The following is a 20876-nucleotide window of genomic DNA, read 5'->3' on the forward strand; positions in this document are numbered from 1 at the left end:
CACAAAGTAGGACCCAAGACCTCAGGAGGGCACATTGCCCTGCTGCTGGCTGTGTTTTTTAGGGAGGGCACATTGCCCTGCTGCTGGTTGTGTTTTTTAGGGAGCCTGGTAAGTCTAGTTTACAGAGAGCTGACAGAAACTGAAGACTGGAAATGACTTATTTCTGCTAGGAAAGGGCCGGTGCTTGGGTGGCAGTGGCAGGAACAGGGGACAGACTGGAAGGATTAAGTCTGTTCTTTTTTTACCTTTACCTTCTGGTCTTCCTGTAGCGCTCCCTGTAGGTGAAGCCTAGCTGGAAGCCAGCCAGCAGAGAAGTGAAGTGTGCAGTGTCTGATCCCAGCATCAGAAAGCAGAGTCTAGAAGAGTGAGCTTGGAATTGAGTGACCACAGCTTAATAGCTGGCACAAATATTGCTGGCGGAAGTATAGCCTCTCTGAATCCACTTGGCAGTATGTATCAAAAATCTTAGAAAGATTCACATCTTTTCACAGAATAATTCTAGTTCAAGAAATATCCTGAGAAAATAATCTAAAAAGTAAAGATGTATTTACAAGGCTGTTTGATTGCGAATATTGCACATAATAAAAAATTAAAAGTAATTTAAATGTTTGTCAATATAAGGTTGGTTAAATTATTTCACGACATACAGTAAAATGTTATATAGCCATTAGAAGGATGATGTTGACTTATATTTGTTGATGCAGAAATAGAAATTCAACAAAAAATGAACATTATACATTCTCGTATGATCTTAATCTATGGGTAGAAAAAGCTGAGAACAATATAGAAAAAAAGAGATGGTAGAAGATGCAGGTTCTGGAGCCGGACTGTCTGGGTTCCTGTCTAGACTCCTCCACTTACCTTTATGACCTTGGGTAATCAGTCTTTCTGTGGATCTTTTCTCATCTGGAAAATGGTGATAGTAGTTGCTATCCCATAGGGTGGTTGTGAGGTCTGAAGGTGTTCATAAGTATTCAATAATTAAGTAGCTATTTAAGAAGAGAAAGAGATTACAAGAGAATTTTACTGTTTTCTCCCTTTATCTAAAATAGAACATCATAATTTTATAATTAGGATCAACAATAAAGCTTTTCTATTAAAACTAAAAAAAAAAAAAAACAACAAACAAGCAGGCTTAAGATATATTAAGTATTCTTCGTTTATTTGCAGATGGCCTAGAACTCCAGAATGCTCTTTGTATGTAAAAAAGCATTTCCTGCTGCAGCCTAGATAAAGCTCACCACTGAGAGAGCTGCTCGTTTGACAAGCCCCTGTTCCCTGTAGGAACGCTTCATTCTTCCACAGTCTGTGCAGATGCTCCGGATTGTGTGATTTTGGTTGCTTCTGGCTGGGTTCCCAGTGCCTTCTTCTTACTTTTTGTCTTAGCTTCATGGGTGAGTCTGTTCTGCCTAGAACCAAACTTAAGCCCTATTCCCGCCTTTTTTTTTTTTTTTTGCTGAAAAATTACTCTCCTGTTTTTTATGTGGACTGCAAGTTTCAAGACTTTTATTGTCGAGGGACTTTACCTAACAATTGCAATCAGTGTAACCTGGCTTATTGTACCCTCAATAAATCTCCAACAATAAAAAAAAAAAAAGATTTTTATTGTCACCTCGTAAAAAATTTAAAATTGAGTCTTATGCAATTCTAAACAGCCCCTTGACTACCTTACCTCTCAGAATTGGTCACTGGCTGCCTCTTTCTCTGTATTTTAAAACGTCTTCTGTTCTTCTTGATCCTTCCAATGTGCTGTCTTGTAGTTTTTGCCTGACTTGTTCACAGAGATGGTACTATGCTAAAATAAAAGGTCTTACTACCCCACTAGTTAACATTTGAAACCTGCTGTAGATGTCCCATTTTTGTGTATGTTTTCTTTTTTTTTTTTTTTTTTGGTAGAGACAGAGTCTCACTGCACTGCCCCTCGGGTAGAGTGCCGTGGCGTCACACGGCTCACAGCAACCTCCAACTCTTGGGCTTACGCGATTCTCCCGCCCCAGCCTCCCGAGCAGCCGGGACTACAGGCGCCCGCCACAACGCCCGGCTATTTTTTTTTTGTTGCAGTTTGGCCGGGGCTGGGCTTGAACCCGCCACCCTCGGCATATGGGGCCGGCGTTTTCTTTCTACTGAATAATTCTCTGCGTGTGGAAAAGGGTGGTAAAAGAAGGATTTTTTTTTTTTTTGCCATAAATAATGCTATTCTTTGAAGAAGGCAGAAGAGCCTCTGGTCAGTTTTAGTTTGAAACATCTAAATATAAATAGTTCCACTCAGTATCGTTTTACATCGTCACTATTTACCAATAATGAAAACCCAACATTTTCCACTTGTAAAGCTTTCTTTCTTTTTCTTTTTGGTCTTGGAAATAATTATTTTACCTATAGGTTGTTTAGTTCAATGACTGAGTCAAAACTGCATAATATATTTATATGAACTTGGGAGTCACAATACCTACCTGAATTTGAATACCACTTTTAATCACTATTATGGTCATGTGTGGCCTTCGACAATAATTTTATCTTTGTTAAAATGAGAGGTGTATAGTGTTCTTTTTTTTTTTTTTTTTTTTTTTTTGTAGAGACAGAGTCTCACTGTATTGCCCTCGGGTAGAGTGCTGTGCCGGCTCACAGCAACCTCTAACTCTTGGGCTTACGCGATTCTCTTGCCTCAGCCTCCCGAGCAGCTGGGACTACAGGCGCCCGCCACAACGCCTGGCGTATAGTGGTTTTTAAAGATCCCTTCCAGTTCCAAACACCACAGTTCCATTTGGTATCCTATCAGATATTTATTGATAGAATTATTCTTCTTAGGTCTTGAAGAAAATGATGCTGCTTGCCAATTTGTTGAAGTGTACGTAAACCTTAGTTAGGTTGGAATAAATGCCTACGATTGCTTTTGTATGCTGTTGCAAGAATGTTGGAGCTTAAATTAGACCAATGAACAAACATTCATAAATTTCTTGTTAAACTTGGCAAAAGTAGAAGTGAAATCAAGGACACGTTAGTCCAAGCTGATGGGGATAATGCCATGAAGAAAACAGCAGTGTACAAGTGGATTAAATGCTCTTCTGAGGGGAGAAAAAGTATCACTGATGAAGAGAGGTCAGGGTAACCAGTAACCAGCAGACCTGAGGAAAACATTACAAAAATTCATTAAATTGTATGTCAGAATTGTGGGCATCAGCAGCATAGCAGACCAAGTAAACATCAGTAGAGAAATGGGAAAATTTTAAAGGAAAATCTTGGCTAACAGCTTGTGGCTCTTGCGTCACGACAATGCACCAGCTCACACAGCACTGTCTGTAAGGGAGTTTTTAGCCAGTAAACAAGTACCTGTATTGGAACACTCTTCTTACCTCTTCTGGCCCCCAGTGACTTTTTTCTTTAACTCAAGATAAAGGAAATATTGAAGACATTTTGATGACATTCAGGACATCAAGGATAATATGACGACAGCTTTGATGGTTGTTCCAGAAAGAGTTCCAAAATTGCTTTGAAGGGTGGACTGGGCACTGGCATTGGTGTGTAGGGAAGTATGATACTCAGCAGTGAGGCAGGTAGCACTTTTTTTAGGATGAGTTTGTGAACTTGATTGTCACACCATATAAATACCGTATGTAGAAAATTTATTAGTCCGTAGGAAATTTTAATCATGCTGACTATTTTAGGAAGTTAAAGTAGAACAAAAAACTTGTCCTGAGTTAAGAAGTGGTAATTAGTTAATAAAAATAAACTTTGAAAAGATTGATAATGGTTTTGTAAAAAGTATATGGGAAATCAGTATTTATTAGGGGTTTCTTATGTTTGAGTTATATTTCTGTAACTTTATTTATTTAATCTTGACTATGATTTGGAAAGTAGGTCTGCTATATCTTTTTACACTAAAGAGGTTAGGTAACTTGCCCAAAGTGATGCGATCGTGGCAGAACCCAGTCTATCTTTGCAGGAACGAGGGACTTTGAGGGACAGGGTCAGATAATCTGGGGGAGGGAGCATGTAGTGTGATCTCTGCAAACAAGCCAGTGGAGTGGGAATGGAAGAGGGTAAGTAAAAGGTAGATGGCCCTGCAGACTGAGGGGCTGGAGCAGTTGAAGGTTGGGATATGTTGTGTAAGTTTTGAGCCAGCCAAGTGACTGGGTGAAACTAGTGTTTTAGGATTAATCTGGTAGCAACGTAGAAAGAGTAGAAGAGGGAGTCAGTCTGTGTGGGAGATTGCATGTGGTGACACAATTCTGAGTTAGAGCAAAGCTATAGGCATATAAAATAAAGTATTTAATAGAAAGAAAAGGACCATAAAGGAAAGAGAACAATAGTAATTGGAAAGTGTCATCCATTATTTGGATGAATGAGGAAAATGGTGTGTCACTGACAAACATAAAGTAGGACTTTCTAATAACTGCTAATCATGAGAAAGGAAGCTAAGGTTTTACAGTTTTATAGCATAGAATTTAAATTCAGCAAATATGCATTGTTATTTTGATGTCACTTCTGATTGGGAAATGGAAATGGAATGATTGGGAACAGATGATTGCCTTCTCATCTAAATTTACAGTAATCTACAGACATAATAAAAGTACAAATTGAAATTGATCGTTACTGATCTCATCATATCATTGGCTTACTTTCTTTTTACCAATAATCTTACTATTGTGCCTAATTGGAGAAGTCATGGAATGAACTCAACATAATACAAATGAATTCAATTTAGTGCCCCATTAGCGCTTTGTAATGGCTAATGGGCTATGTTGGGACTGATTAAAATTATAGGTTCTCTTATTATAGATTGTAAATAATGGAAAATAGACTTTTAGAGGCTATTCATGTTTTTATTGTGTATCTTTTGCAATGCTTTTCGGGAAAAGATTATCCTAAAAATATTTAGTAAGCAGCCGCAGAGTGTTTGAAGGGTGCTGAAGAATTCAGAGCTTAAATCACACTAAGGGAGGATTGTAGGGTCTGGGAGGAAAAGCTTTCAGGAAGTAACTGGTAAACTTATTTGGAGCTAAACATGGTTTTGTTGTACTTTAATTTCAACAAATGCTTATTTAATACATATTGTGTGCATGGCACTTAAGAGGTCTAGAGTGATAATATGCTTACCCGGAACTGTTTTTCTGGGAGAGATGAAGAAGCCTGGAATTCTACTCAGTCAGAAAGGACTTGGGAAGAGCTTGAGCTAATCCAAGGTCATTAGTAGTGAAGGAATGAAGAATTTGGTAAAACCAAGGTGGAGGGCTGACCTAGGCTGGAAGAGAAGCGAAAGTTTGAGAACGTTCAGCTTTCTCAACAAAATCTGGATTTCTCACAGTGAACTCTGTGTGCCCATTTGTTTCCCTTATAATATTGTAAATAAATAATTATGCAAATATTCTCTTGAAAGGTTTTCTTTTGAATATTTTGATGTGTTGGTGGGTAATGTGAATGATACTGAATTGGTTCTTTTGTGTGGGTTTTGGTTTGTATTGACTGACACGTGTAAGTGGTTTGAAAATGTGAGCACTGCCTTTTGTTTGGTCTTCTCAGATTTTTACATTATGTTACATGCTCACTGAACAGTAATAACATCTTATGTGTTGGAGAATATTTTGAAAATCTAGCAATGCTTGCTTTCCTGGTGCTTGGTCACTGAGCATCATTTTGGTTTCCTTCCCTATACCATGGCTGAGGGTAGTCCAGTTTCCCACTGTTTTAAGCCCAACGCACCTGCTAATCCTTTAGGTATTAGGCGTAGTAGAGTGCCTCACCAGCAGATGCTAACTTTCCTGCTGAAAATTACTACATTTCAAGTTGTGTGAAATAAATACCCACTGAACAAAATTTATTTGAAATTAAATTTACCTGATAACAATTGTGGGAGAAGATAGGGACAGGGTAAACTTTAAATATCTCAGAATCACTAGAAGCCTCAAAGAGGTGGTCTGGGCTGTAGCTTTAGGCAGGTAGATTTGTGGTTTACGCACAGAGTAACGTGGCTGGTAAGATAGATGGTGGTCAGAAAGAGTTTATAGTTTGAGATTGAGAAGGATTTGATAGCTTTTAGTTCTTGGACTTACAAGAAAATTGATGAGACATAAAGGTGAGTTGTTTTCTGTAATTGGATTAAAAGTTCTCACAGTGCCTGTGAGAATAAATGGTTAACATTTAAGTTGACTAGCCAACATTTGGTTATTACTAATTAATTTTATTTTCATTTTGGGGGGAAGGTACAACTATATTTTTATGTCTAGTTACTGCACACAAGATTAACACTGAGAAGGTTAGGGCGGCGCCTGTGGCTCAGTCGGTAAGGCGCCGGCCCCATATACCGAGGGTGGTGGGTTCAAACCCGGCCCCGGCCAAACTGCAACCAAAAAATAGCCGGGCATTGTGGCGGGCGCCTGTAGTCCCAGCTGCTCGGGAGGCTGAGGCAAGAGAATCGCTTAAGCCCAGGAGTTGGAGGTTGTTGTGAGCTGTGTGAGGCCACGGCACTCTATAGACCGAGGGCCATAAAGTGAGACTCTGTCTCTACAAAAAAAAAAAAAAAAACACTAAGAAGGTTGCACAGGAACAGTTAAATATATAGACTCCAAGGAGAGGACAAATTGCAGTAGTTGCTTTTCATTTTGACCTGTTTCTTAGGTCATCTGACTTGTGAGAATGTAAAAAATCAGCACCACTTGATTTTGTTCATTTTTTTGGTGATAAAATTTATGTAATATAACACTTGCCATTTTAACCATTTTTTAGTGTATAGTTCAGGGGCATTAGATGTATTCACACTTTTGTAAAACTATCACCACTATCCATTTTCAGAACTTTTAAAAAATCACCTAAAACAGACTCTGTACCCACTAAACAGTAACTTACCATTTTCCCCTTACCCCTGCCTCTGGACACCTCTTTTCTGTTTCCTGTCTCTATGAATCTGTTTGTTTTCATACCTTTTATAAGTGGAATTGTATAAGGTATATCCTTTCATGATGTGCCACTTTTAAAAAAAGAGTTGCAGTAATTATAGTTGAACATAAGTTTTGTATATTCCTGTCTTAGTCCATTTTCTGCTGCTGTAACAAAAATGTCATAGACTGTGATTTAAAAAGAAGAGTTTATCAGCTTGTGGTTCTGGTGGCTGGGAAGTAGATGGAGGGGCTGAGCCTGCTGAGGGCCTTCTACAAGTGGTGGAAGGATGGAAGGTGGAGTGAGTACACGAGAGTGAGAGGAAAGGGGCCTGTCCTCTGGCAGTAACTAACCCTCTTCTGTGACGGCATCAGTAATCTGTTCATGAAGATGGAGCCGACAGGCCCCATCAACTCTGCAAGGACCCACGTCTGAACACTGCTGCAGGGGCAGCCTGAGACATGGAGGGGACCTGGAGACCACGGCAGTGCCTTTTGGATATTTTGGACCTAATTATATGCCTTAGAATATGCTCTAAATTTTCACTATTAATGTCTCAGGTAAGAGGTGTCCAAAGGATTCTATATTCATCAGTATAGCATGTAATTATTTCTAATCCCCATTCTTTTACAATCCAAATTCTTATAATTTATTTTATAAGTATCTATTATTTTTAAAATGCCAAATGCAGAATGTATTTGAATCTTTATATATAAAGGTTACATATATACACACACACAAAATTAAACTATATTCTTTTATGCATTTATTCAATTACTAATTACTGTGTTTTCAGGGCCTTCCCTCTAGATGGCTGACACTCTTAAAACAGACACTTTCTTATCCATCCTTTGAATCAACACAGCACCTAGCAATATGTAAAAAACAAAGAAAAAATATATAACCTAATTTGGGGCTAATTATATGCCTTAGACTATGCCCTAAATATGCTTTAAGTCTGTGGAAGATGGATGTGCCCATGATTTCTTTACTGTGTAGTGCATGTTTGAGTGAGAGTCTTTTATGAATTATCTACTTCTCCTTTACTCTTTTATCATTGGCTGTGCTAATTTGTCTCAGTAATTTCCACTAACTATAAAACTTGAAAAATTTTATAGCTTTTAAGAAATCACATATCTTTATTGCCTGATAGTTTATAAAATGATCTCTGGGAGGTTTTAAAAGCCATAAGTCTAAGTTTCCAAGTGCAGTTTTTTTCCTTGAAAGTTCTGGTGGTAAAATTCTAGAATTTACCAATTCATTCTTGGAGGAACTAGACAGAGATAATTGTATACACATAGAACAAAATGGATTCGCAACTATCCATGTATGTTAGCGTTTAAAATCAGAGACAACGTAAAGGTAGATTCGAGTTCCTCAGTAGAAAATAGAGAAAATTATGAGTTTATAAAGGCCTATAAAAAATTAAAGACAGGTCTTAGGGGGAAGGAAATGGAAATTGGACTTTAAGATGGGATATCTCAGATGATGTATCTGGATAGAATTATCTTTATTTAAGATACCCTCAATGATTATCTAAAACTTCTTTTATGGTATAAGCCTCAAGTAACAATCACCGGGCAAAATTTTTAGTGTTTCTATTTTTAAAAGTTATTTCTGAAAGTTCAAGTCATAATCCGTTACGTGGGTTATCAGAGAATCTACCATGTGCTTGCCTCAATGCTGCCATCTAGTGATTGCTGTGGAGATCTCAGCATGGTGCTTATGGAGACCCACGACCTGAGGTGCGTTCTGAGCGCCCTCTGTAGACACGTTGCTGTGGCAGAAATCTTACTTATATATTGCCAGGAAATCCCTTTGTAAGATTGCTTTTCAACAGCAGATTTATATGTTACTTTGATGATTATTGAGCTCTACGTAGATTTATCAGGCTCATGCCAAAGTTACTGTTCCTTCTATGTAAATTTCCATTTATCTCATTATTTTTAGTTCTACAGGTAATTTAGTAAACTATTCAGCAGTACTTACTGAATGGCTACCACAGGCGTTGCCCTCAGTGCCAGTAGTACAGTTCTAAACACACAATAAAAAACAAATAATCAGAGACGTACACAATTAGTGGAAACAGATAAGGGGGAAAAATAAAGCAGGGAAGGGGGCTATAAATTACTGTGATTGATAGATTGCTTTGACATGTTAGATGGGTGTTAAAAGAAAGCCTGACTGAGAAAAGACTTAAGTAGAAATCTGCAGGGTCTGAGGAAGAGCAGTGGCTAGAAGGAAAGGAAATGCAAAGGCCTGTGCCTGTGGCGTCTGACTTGTTGAAGAAAACATGAGTGGGGATGCGGGAAAGGAAATGCAGGGCAGGGGGCAGCAGCGGGTAGGGTTGCTGACGCCATTGTGTGTGGGAGGCCTTGTGGTTCAGGTGGCATTTCATCTGTGACGGGAGCCACTGGACTGGAGGCTTTTGGGCAGCTGAATGACATCCTTTGATTTACCTTTTAATAGGCTCACCATGGCTGCTGTGTTTAATCGTGTGTAACATCATTTGCTACAGTCCTTTTTCTTGTTTTAGTAGCTGCAGGGATGGGTTTACTTCACAGATCGTGGGAACAATAAGGTGTAAGGACAAAGCTTGGATAGGTCTGGGAGCAGTGATTATATGACATATTGTCTGTCTCTATACAGATTTTTAAAAATTGTATATCAATTTTTATCAGAGATTATCAATTGCTTGAAAAATGTCATGAACCTCTCCTCTCTGTCCTATCACCACCTCCGTACATTTCAGATTCAAATCTTACCATAAACTCAAGGTAGTTTTAGTTCTGTCTCACTATGTACATTAATAGTTTAGGAATGAGAATGACTTGGAGTTTGTAATTTTTTATGCTTTTAACATAAAAATTTATTTGATCAATTGGTCAACAAAGACGACTCATAGACTATTTCTAAACTATAGATGATTGACTTTAAACCATTTCTTCTTATAGTTCATCAGATAAAATCGCTAACACCCAGAGTACTGTTACTCTTTACAAAGTGCAGTTAAAAGGAACAAACGAAGTTATCACTTAAACTGTCACAACATTGGCAGTAATCCTTTTCTCTGTGGATTTGACTTTGTTTTGGTAGCTGGAAGTTGTAATTTTTATGCCTAGTCCTGTGGTGGTAGAGAGAGTACAGCTTCAAGGGGAAGCACGTGGCCTTCAGGAGATGATGGCTGCGCTGCTGTAAGCAGACTGCCATGTTTGAGTAAAACGTTCTAGTACTATACATTTTGAGTCTATTTGGAACTATGCCTTTATTTGACTTAACAAATTTCTTTTCAGCCTTATTTTTACATTGCAAGTATCAATACTTTTTACACTTGTCATTACTGGGACTCATCAGCAAATTGTTTTGTGTGGTGAATGGGTAGGAGGGTCTAAGACTTGGTCGTTTGGTGAGTGCCGGATAATTTAGCCAAACTGTCTGCACAACTCCATGCACGTAGCTAGGCAGCCCGTGTGTCTGCATCACCACATGTCGTCCCTCACGTTTAGGAATAGATTGGAACGGCCTCGGTTAACTAGTAATGTGAAGCAAGACCATATATAAGAGGAATACTAACTGCAGGGATGTTACAGGAGACATAGTGTGCTAGCGGGTTCTTAGCTATGGTTTTAAGTACCATTTTTTGCTATTAGAAACTTACTGTTTGTTCCAGATGATAAAGGTGCATATTTGAAGAAATGGATTGCTATAGTTTTAATTTGTTAGACATTTCCTGTGTTGAAGAACAATAACAGACGTTTCCTTTATCCTTGTGTTTGCGCCCCTAAGTAGGAAAAGGGTCTAATCTGTCTCTCAGAAGCAGTAGCAGACTAACCAAGTACTTTGTTATACTTAAAAACATGTCAAGTTTTTGTTGATCAAATTAGTTTGAGTTGCTATACTGTTTCTGACCAGTAAAATCTTATCCTTTTATCTTCCAATCCTAGTATAGTTTTCTCTAACCCTTCAGTTGGAGTTATTAATACTTAGTCTTCAGTAACTTAGGCTATGCAGGATTCCTTATCTAAACTCGGCTTTGTTGCTTTTTAGCCAGACTGCTGTAGTGACGCCCTGTGCCGTACACAGCGCTGTGACCTGCTTTTCCGGGGTCGTTGCCCTGAACTGCATCCTGCCGCCCAGGAGAGCTACCTTTATCCTCTTACTTTGTTACAAGGAGACACGGGAGAAAGAGTTGACACATTTCTTGAGCTTCATTGCATCCAAGGATGATTGTTGTTCCACATGACACAAATTTTTCTGACTTCTAAAGTTTTTTTCTATCAACTAATACCCTGTCCTCGACTTTTGTGGAGGTGAGGGGTAAGGGGATGTTATTTACCAGTATTCTTTTCCTTGTCTCTTTTCTTCTCTACCTTGAGCACGGTCTTCATTTTCACTGACGTGAGCACATTTATGTGATGCTTTCCCAGCTTCTTGACTTCCTGACTCCATTATGTTCATTTTTACTTTTTTCAGCACTGAACTGAAAGGCGAGCTCCGTGAAAATGGGGGCGTTGTCCACCTCGTTGTGTCTAGAACAGTGCGTACATAACACTAGCGCGTCCATGCACCTGTGCCCTCTGGGGTTCTCCTCCTTCGCTGTACCCTCCCGCTTGAGAGATGATGCGCTCTCATTCATGCCACTAGGTGGGGTCACTCAAGGCCAGGAGTGCGGGGCACTGTAATCGTGTCTCTGAATGGCCACTGCTCTCCAGCCTGGGCAACATAGTGAGACTCCATTTCTTATAAAAAAGAAAAGAGAAAAGAAATTATGGAGTATAAAGTTCTTGTGCTGACCACAATCCTCAATCCTGCTTTTTCAATTCTTTCACCTCCTGTGGAGCCTTTATCAGCTCCATCTGGATTCTTACTGGTGCCTTGGCTTCTCCTGCATCTGCTTCATCAGCCGTCTCCTGCTAGCCGTGCCCAGCCCTGCTCAGGATGCACCGTTTTAGAAGTGTCTGTGTTTGCATTCTAGGGGCCTGGCCCTTTTGACTTTTCCTGTCAGTCTCCAGCTCTCTGTTTTTGTCAATCTGAGGTTTCAGAGGTACTAAAAAGTTTTATAACCATTTTGATTGGATTCAGTACAGATTAATTATTTTGCATCTTAGTTTCATGGTTAGGACTGATTGACATTTTAATTTCCATCACTAGTGATTCCCTAACACCTTCCACACAGAGACTCTAGGAACTTTGGTGCTCTCTGTAAATGCCCAGACCCAGACCCGTCTGCTTGCAGAGGGTGACTCCGTCCTTACTGAGGAGGTCTGTGTACTTGCTGCAGGGGGTTTGTTCTATGTTCTTGGACCCAGCTGGTCTCACCTCTCCCTTTTCTCAGTTAATCAATTTTTCATGTTCTGTCTAATCCCCTGTGCCCCACTTTTAGCAGGTGATTTTATTTCCTATTTTCCAGAAATAATGGAAGCTGTCAGAAACAGGCACCCTAACTTTTCCCCATTCCTACTATCCCACTTACAAATAACATATATCTACTAAAGCCATTCTCTTTTCCCATGCTTTAAAATCCATCCTCTTTTCTAAACCAGTGCTGTCCAACAGAACTTTGTGTAATGATGGAATTACTGTGTGCTGGTGCTGGACAGTACTCTTGGCCACTAGCCACATGTGGCTGTCGAGCACTTGAAATGCAGTGGCTGTGACTGAGGAACCAAATGTACTTTTTTTTTTGTAGAGACAGAGTCTCACTGTACTGCCCTCTGTAGAGTGCTGTGGCCTCACACAGCTCACAGCAACCTCTAACTCTTGGGCTTACGTGATTCTCTTGCCTCAGCCTCCCGAGCAGCTGGGACTACAGGCGCCCGCCACAACGCCCGGCTATTTTTTTGTTGTTGTTGCAGTTTGGCCGGGGCTGGGTTTGAACCCGCCACCCTCCGCATATGGGGCCGGCGCCCTACTCACTGAGCCACAGGTGCCACCCCAAACCAAATGTACTTTAGTTAACTTAAGCAGCCACTTGCTGTTGTAGCACCATATTGACCTTTCTGCATATGTTCCCGTTACTGCTTGCTCTTGAGTCTCTGTGATCACATGTGTCGAGATTCTCTTCCACATTTAAATTAGTTTTGTCTTTCCCGTCTTGAACACCTGGAATATGTTAACACTCTTTGCTTCTACTTCTTAGCTGTCTCTTGTCTGCTCTCTGCCCCGTCATGGTGTTTTGTTGGTTCCTGTGACATCAGTTCCTCCTGTCACTGAAGAGCTCTCTAGAGGGACGTCTCCGAGTCTTCTCTGTGGCAGAGTCCAGTAGATACTTTCATCTTTCTAGAACTGGCTATTCATTGTCCTCTCCTTGAAATGCTATGTTATTCCTTCTTGTGGTTTTTTTCCTCTCAAACTGGTCTCTCTTGGTCTCCTTTTTTCCTCTGGTGCTCCTAAATGGTCGTGTTCTTCTATCTCAGATTTTATCCCATTTCTCTCCTCCTCTTGCCTCCCAACCCTTTTTGGTGCACTCGACCTTCTCACTGGGTGCTGTCAGTTGTCACCTGCATGTTGATGTCTTTTAAATCCATCTCTAGTCTGTGCCTCTTTTCTAAGTTCCAAACTCCAATGTCTGAGTCACTTTTGATATTTCTTATAGAATATACCAAAGGTCGTACCACAGTCCCACTCGATATTAATTCATTAATTTAAATTTAACTCTCATTAAAATATACATACAGAAAAGTACACAGATCGTAAGGGTGCACCTTAATTCCACACAATTAATACCTATGACACTGCCATTCAGGTCATGACAAAGAGCATGGGCAGCACTCAGAATTCCCTTTACAATTCACTGCCTCTTCCTCCCCAGACAGCCACTGTCCTGCTGTGTAACACAGAACGGTATTTGAATATTACTTAAATAAAAACATACAGTGTGTATTCTTCTGCGTCTGTCTTTAAGAATTGTTTGTGGGGCGGCGCCTGTGGCTCAGTGAGTAGGGCGCCAGCCCCATATGCCGAGGGTGGTAGGTTCAAACCCAGCCCCTGCCAAACTGCAACAGAAAAATAGCCGGGCGTTGTGGCGAGCTCCTGTAGTCCCAGCTGCTCGGGAGGCTGAGGCAGGAGAATCACATAAGCCCAAGAGCTGGAGGTTGCTGTGAGCCGTGTGACACCACGGCACTCTACCGGGGGCAGTAAAGTGAGACTCTGTCTCTACAAAAAAAAAAAAAAAAAAAGAATTGTTTGTGATATTCATCCCTGTTGTGGACTGTGATTTATTTTCCCATTTAACATTTTGCTGTGTGGATATACAGTTTATCTGTTCAGCCATCTTAGTGATTTTGAGGGGGTCATTTTTGTTTGGATAAAATTTGTTACTGTGCCTGCTACTGTCTGGACGTTTGTGTGTGTGTTGTGATGTCCACGCGTGTGTGCCCTTCAGCTGAGCCCGTGCTGGTCAGACTGCTCCCCCCTCCTCTCCGGGACGGGTGGGTAGTGCAGTGTGGGGACATACCGTCCAGGCTGACGGCGGCTGCTCACACTCACGGTGGTCCCCAGCAGACTGCTCACCATAACGTAGTTCCGGGCTCAGTACCTGGCCTTTCCTCTTCACCTGCTCCTCCTCCAAACCACAACTGGGATTTAGCTCCACTGCTCCGGAGCGCCTGTGGTCTCTCTGTCGCAGCATCTGGTGTCTTCCGCCTCCCGTCACGTGTCCTCATGCGCATCTTACTGCTCCTCAGGGCTGGCGCTGTGTCTGCTTGCACTTACTCCAGTTGATTTCTCAATCTTAGGTGAAAGATTTGCTTTGTCAAGCTGCACTTTGTCATCTAGTTTTTAAGTGACAAACATGGTGGGGATATGACTGACTTTTTGTAGTCTCCACAAAGGGTCACCACAAGGACCCAGACAAAGCAGACTTGGTAAAAAATTTACCTACTTAGTTGGAATTTAGAAGAATGATACAGTTGTCCTAAAGTTACTCTTTAGGAATTTATTTCATTTTTTATTATTTTGTTTGAGACAGAGTCTCAGTCTGTTGTCCAGGCTACAGTGTCCTGGTGTCAGCCTAGCTTACAGTAACCTCAAACTCCTGCTTCACCCTCCCAAGTAGCTGGGACCAAGGGCACCCACCACAGCATGCAGCTAATTTCTTTTTTATTTTTTATTTTTAGTAGAGATGGTGATCTCACTCTTGCTCAGGCTGGGGTGTCGAACTCCTGAGCTCAAGGAATCCTCTTGCCTCATCCTCCCAGAGTGCTAGGATTACAGGTGTGAGCCACCACGCCTGACTACTTTTTAGGAATTTAAAACTATTTTAGTGTCATTACATTAATACAAAATAAAAACAAAAACCAGTACTGGAATGGATGTACTGAAATGTATTGTGTTTTTCTTTACAGCCGGTTGCTGAACCAATCCCCATCTGTAGTTTCTGTCTTGGTACAAAAGAACAAAACCGAGAAAAGAAGCCAGAGGAACTCATCTCCTGTGCTGACTGTGGTAACAGTGGTATGTGATTTTCCCCCATTTCCCTTCCAAAACATGCTCTCAAGGCAAGAAAAAAGTCTGTTTACCTGAGTTTGTATCCTTGATTCTTAGGGAGTTAGCACAGTCATTCTGAGAAGTATGCCCCTAGAGTGTGCTTACCCAAACCTCCAGGCTGGTCTGCTGCTCACACAGACCTCCCCGCACCATATGATCTGCTGCTCACACAGACCTCCCTGCACTGTACCCTGCACCGTATGATCTGCTGCTCACACAGACCTCCCTGCACTGTACCCTGCACCGTATGATCTGCTGCTCACACAGACCTCCCTGCACAGGCTGGTCTGCTGCTCACACAGACCTCCCTGCACAGGCTGGTCTGCTGCTCACACAGACCTCCCTGCACAGGCTGGTCTGCTGCTCCCGGGCTGAAAACCTGGAGAGCAGGTTACCATGCTGGGTGCTGGAGGCAGTTAGAACACATGATACGGATTAATGCGTTTAATGTTCTATGTTTAATCTAAACATAGAAATGGTACAAAAATGCGGTGTTATAATGGTATGGGACCACTGTTGTCATTTTTAAGCTTTATGTAGGTGTAATTGATATTATATATACTGTATTATATGTATTAATTATTATTATACTGTATAAATTATATATTAAAATATGTATTATATACATTGTATGTATATTTACTGTATACATTCTGAAGCGTATGGACATTCAACCTCTTTATAAGACATTCAGTTGTGGGTGTGGTCCACTGACTAAAATGTTATGTAATGCATGACGTGTTTTAATTTGATTCTAGATTTAGCTAATAGAGATGAACTGCTACACTAGGGAAAGATGATTTGAATATATAGCTGAAATTATAATTCTGTTCATTTAAACCAGGTGTTTTTTTTTTTTTTAATAAAAAAACATTTTTATGGGCTTTTTTTTCCCCTGTTAATCTTTATATTTTACGGTTGAACATCTTCTTAAGTCATGGCAATTGGTTTGGAGTTTGTGCTGGTTTCTTTAATAATCATTACTTACTTTCTTGACTTGTGCCTTAGATTTGATGAATAGAAGCAGGGTGATAACAGATTTGTTTTTCTGATGGAAACTTAAACATGTCACATCACAAAATGGAGTGTTGGCACTATGGTCTAGTAAGCAGTGTGGAATTCTGAACCTAGAGAAAGATTTTGCAGAGTCGTCTTTAATTTGCCAATTCCAAAGATAATTCTTGTTCTACATTTTAAGAACTCACAAAACCTTGTAGTACCCTTAGTAAACCCAAAGCATTATCTTTGGTCATTGGCTTAATTTTTAGTGTTTTATATTGGTATCCGATAGGATTTAGTCCAGAAAGCAGAAACCACACTCACTATGTCAAGAGGAAAGAAATTTAATACTAGAATTAGGTATTTGTGAGCTTGCCGGAAGGGCTGAGTAGGCAAGCTCTAGGCTGGGCTATAAAGGCAGTGTCTCCTGGGATGCTGCAGAACTGAGCCGTCAGGAGCGTCACTGTGTCTGCTTCCATCCAGAAGAGGTGGGACAGGAGGGAGGCTGCTGCAGAACTCTTCAGCCTGTAGCTGAGATGCTGAGTTGGAGGTAACAATAGCCGTGGCTGGTCATGAGGGAGAAGAGGAGACACTGTTGTCTCCATGACTTGCCTTATCTTTTGAAAGCAGTCAGTACTAGAAGGAAGATGATCTTAGCTTCATTTTTGCCTTTCCAATATCCCTGGAACACATTCAGTTGGTAGAAATTAATTCATTTCTAGAGCCTATCTGTAAAGGAGTCTAGAAAGTATAATTGATGCATTTCAGTTTTTACATGTTGACGGCATTAAAAGGTAGGACTAGATCTTGAGTGCCAGGTGCCCATATCCAGCATGAACCAGAAAACCAAGATACATTCTGAGTGGATTTCACAGTTAAACCATAAAAATATAATGGCATGCGATATGATACAGTGATTTCCAAACTAGCTTAGTAGTGGAACCCTTTTTCCAAATAAAATCTTAAGACAACTTAAATATGTAAAACATAAAAATGAATTTGTTTTACATGAGGTGGGAATGAAATGGGGGAGAAGGGTATTGTGTGGTAGCCCCGCGTCTCCCTACGCTAGGGAGGAGCTCAGGCTGAAAACTATTGCTGTAGAAGAACTTCAACTACTATTTCTTTAAATCACTCCAAAACATAATAGCTCAAAGTAATAACAAACTTTGAAAAATGTCATGCTGTTTCTCTGGGCCAGGAATTTGAGAGCGGCTTGCCTCTGTTTCATGCGGCTGAGTCCACTGCAGCCTTCCACGATGGCTCGCTCACTGGCTGGCAAGTTGACAGGAGGCTTCAGTTGTTCGGCTGAGTCCGCTGCGGCCTTCCACGATGGCTCGCTCACTGGCCGGCAAGTTGACAGGAGGCTTCAGTTGTTTGCCATGTGGCCCTCTCCACGTGTCTGCAGCGTGGCAGCTGGCTCCCCCTGACCAGCATCCTGGTATCAGGAGAGACTCTGCAGTGTCTTTTATAACCTACCCCTAGAAGTCACACTGTCGTTTCAGCAATATCCTATCAGTCATATGGTTCAACCGAGTGCAGTGTGGGAAGGAGCTGCACGGGGGTGTGACAACCAGGAAGAATAGTGATCAGAGGGCAGCTCGGAGGCTGGCGGCCATAGTGCCCAAGGTGGGAAGCACAGATGCAGTAGAATGTGAGCACCTTGACACTTTCTAGATGGAAAACTATTACGAGTGTCACATTATTTTTTCTGTAAAAAGATAGAAAACTAATATACCCAAAATTAAAAAAGTGAAAATAATTGGATTAATTACAGCAAAGGGCCAAAGGCCTACAGAGGTATAAAAAACATGTTTATATCTAAGCATAAAGTCTAAAGAGGCTTTATGAACAGGCAGTTTATAGAAAATTAATAGTTGAGCATATTACACGTTTTACCCAGGAAGTAATAGGAATGCACACCAAAGCAGCAGTGAAATGCCATTTTGCAGCTTTTATAATAACCAAAATTAAAAGATATCAGAGGACAAACTTAGAAATTATGGTAAGACATTTGTTCTTTGATAGTAGCACTGGATGTTTGCATTGTAGTTTTAGACAGTGTGTTGGCAGTGTGTGGGTCAACCTGTCAAGCTATAAAAAATGTTTCATTAATTTCCCTTGCCAATCTTACTTTCAGGACTTTATTCTAAAGAATTTAAAAGAAGGAAAACGTCTATAAATGAAATAATTCATTTTAGTGTTCTCTAACTTACGGGTAATAGTATAAATATTTAACAATAAGGAAATGGCCACATAGGTTATTATGTCTTAAATCAGTAGAAATAACCAATTTAAGGAATATAAAATTAGCTTAAATAGTATAATGGATAAAGCAAAGCAAAAACTGTATATATGCTTTAATTATGACAACACAAGGGCTGTCAGCTAGTCTGAGAAGGAAAAGTAGAACACGAAATTGGCTATTATTCTGGGATTGATGGGTTATGGATGAGATTTTCACACCTCTTCCATTTTCCTTCCATGTTAGTGATGTTTTGATTGATAATCTTACAGTCTTATAAAAGAGAAAATTCTTTTGGAACACAAAAGAGAGAAGATGATTTAACCAGTCCCGTTTCTTACCAAAGAAAGATAAACATAACTAACTTTTAGGGTGGCACCTGTGGCTCAAAGTGGTAGGGCGCCGGCCCCATATGCCGGAGGTGGTGGGTTCAAACCCAGCCCTGGCTGAAAACTGCAAAAAAAAAAAAATAATAATAATAATCAACTTTTAGAGAAAAGGCAAATCTTTTCAGAGTTGAGGGCAAATTGGCCACTGTACATTTTTGAGAATCAGACTGATACCTCACTCTTGAAAGAGGAAGCGTTTTTTCTCTTGCTGTTAATTGTAAACACAGTAAAAATATTGCTTGTGGTTTTAGTTTTAGCTTGAATGTCTTAAATCAGGAACAAATAGTTCACTTTGAGTGCTGAGGGTTTTCCTTGTTGGTTGGTTGGTTTTGGAGATAGGGTCTTGCTCACCTGGGCTAGAAAGCGTAGAATGCAGCGTGTGATTGTAGCTCGCTCTGCCCTGCACCCTCCAACTCCTGGGCTCAGCCGCCCGAGTAACTGAGACTACAGCCGTGTGCCACCACACTTGGCTAATTTTTGTATTTTTTAATAGAGATGGGTTCTTGCTCTTGCTCAGGCTGGTCTCAAGCAATCTTGCCACTTCAGCTGCTTAGGATTACAGGGGTGAGCCACCACACCTGGATGAGATTTTTACTCTATACGGTAAATCTCACATGATACCTAACTCTACATATGCAGCACTGTGTTTTTTTCCTGTACCTGTATAACCTGTGATAAAGTTTAATTTATAAATTAGGGCACAGCAAGAGATCAACAACAATAACTGATAACTGATAATAAAATAGAACAGTTGTAACAATATGCCAGCATCACTACTTTGAGGCCACTTTCGTCAAGGCTACTTGGACAGTCCTACCTGACAAGTGAGATGCTGCTAAGTGCCTGGTGGGCAGGTGACACACACAGCGTGGAGGATCCCACGTCCCGGGGGCAGGGGGTATCACAAAGTTTCTTCTTGCTATTCAGAACAGTGCTGTGTAAAACTTAAAAATTATTTATTTCTGGAATTTTCCATTTAATATTCTCAGACTGTAGTCAAGTATAAGTAACTAAAAATGAGAGCACAGAAGGATATAAAGTGAAATGTGAAATCCCTTGCCTTTAAAATGTTTATGGATTCATTTTTTAAAGGATGTTACCAATGTAAACAACTTTTTGTGTGTTCTTGCAGAAGTGGCCTGGGCAGATTATGTATTCATGTACATACCAGCCTATGATACAGGCCTAATAAAAGTTTAGAGTTTGTTAGGTTTTTTAATAATCAAGTAGGAGGTGTTCTAAATTCTATTTAATACTCATAAAATTAAATTGGGATGCCAGAGTACTGATGAGGTATGTGGCAAACTTCCAGGAGGGTCTTGGTTTTTTGATACATATTTTGTATTTAAGATAATTGCCTTTTCCTACATCATTTCTTTAGTACAATAACAAAATGTTTCATGAATTTTTCCCTCTTCCTAGGTCATCCGTCGTGTTTAAAGTTTTCCCCCGAACTGACGGTTAGAGTGAAGGCCTTACGGTGGCAGTGCATCGAGTGTAAGACGTGCAGCTCCTGCCGAGATCAAGGCAAAAACGCAGTGAGTGCCTCTGCCTTCCAGTGGGAGTCTTCCCTGTGGAAGTAGATGACTGGTTATTTTTCAGTCACTTGGTCTACTAGAATTTAGAACAGTAGCTTCTTTAAATTATACGTAATTTAGAATACTTGCCCATTTAGACTTTGATTATCTCCAGTAGTTTGTAAACTACCTTAGTAGTTCACAATATATTTGTAGTAGTTTACAAACGTATTTGCAGAGACTAAGCTATAGTAAGGAAACACTCCCAAACGCCTTCGTATTGATTACAGGTTGTCCTCTGCTTTTTTTTTTAAGGCATGCCAGGGTTAGCTTATTTCTGGTTATTGGATATACTTGAAAGTAAAGAAA

At 40.3% G+C, this 20876-nt stretch overlaps 1 protein-coding gene across 3 annotated transcripts in view; it reads left to right on the plus strand.

Moving 5' to 3' along the window:
- Positions 1 to 20876, plus strand: part of KAT6A (lysine acetyltransferase 6A) — a 102227-nt gene that overhangs the window by 34129 nt on the left and 47222 nt on the right. For all 3 annotated transcript variants that reach the window (XM_053578300.1, XM_053578303.1, XM_053578302.1), the window contains 2 exons: positions 15216 to 15324; positions 20413 to 20528. In XM_053578300.1, the coding sequence (XP_053434275.1) occupies positions 15216 to 15324; positions 20413 to 20528 (225 nt within the window). The remainder of the gene's footprint in view (positions 1 to 15215; positions 15325 to 20412; positions 20529 to 20876) is intronic.

Source organism: Nycticebus coucang, chromosome 24 (assembly GCF_027406575.1).
Source record: "Nycticebus coucang isolate mNycCou1 chromosome 24, mNycCou1.pri, whole genome shotgun sequence".
NCBI lineage: Eukaryota > Metazoa > Chordata > Mammalia > Primates > Lorisidae > Nycticebus > Nycticebus coucang.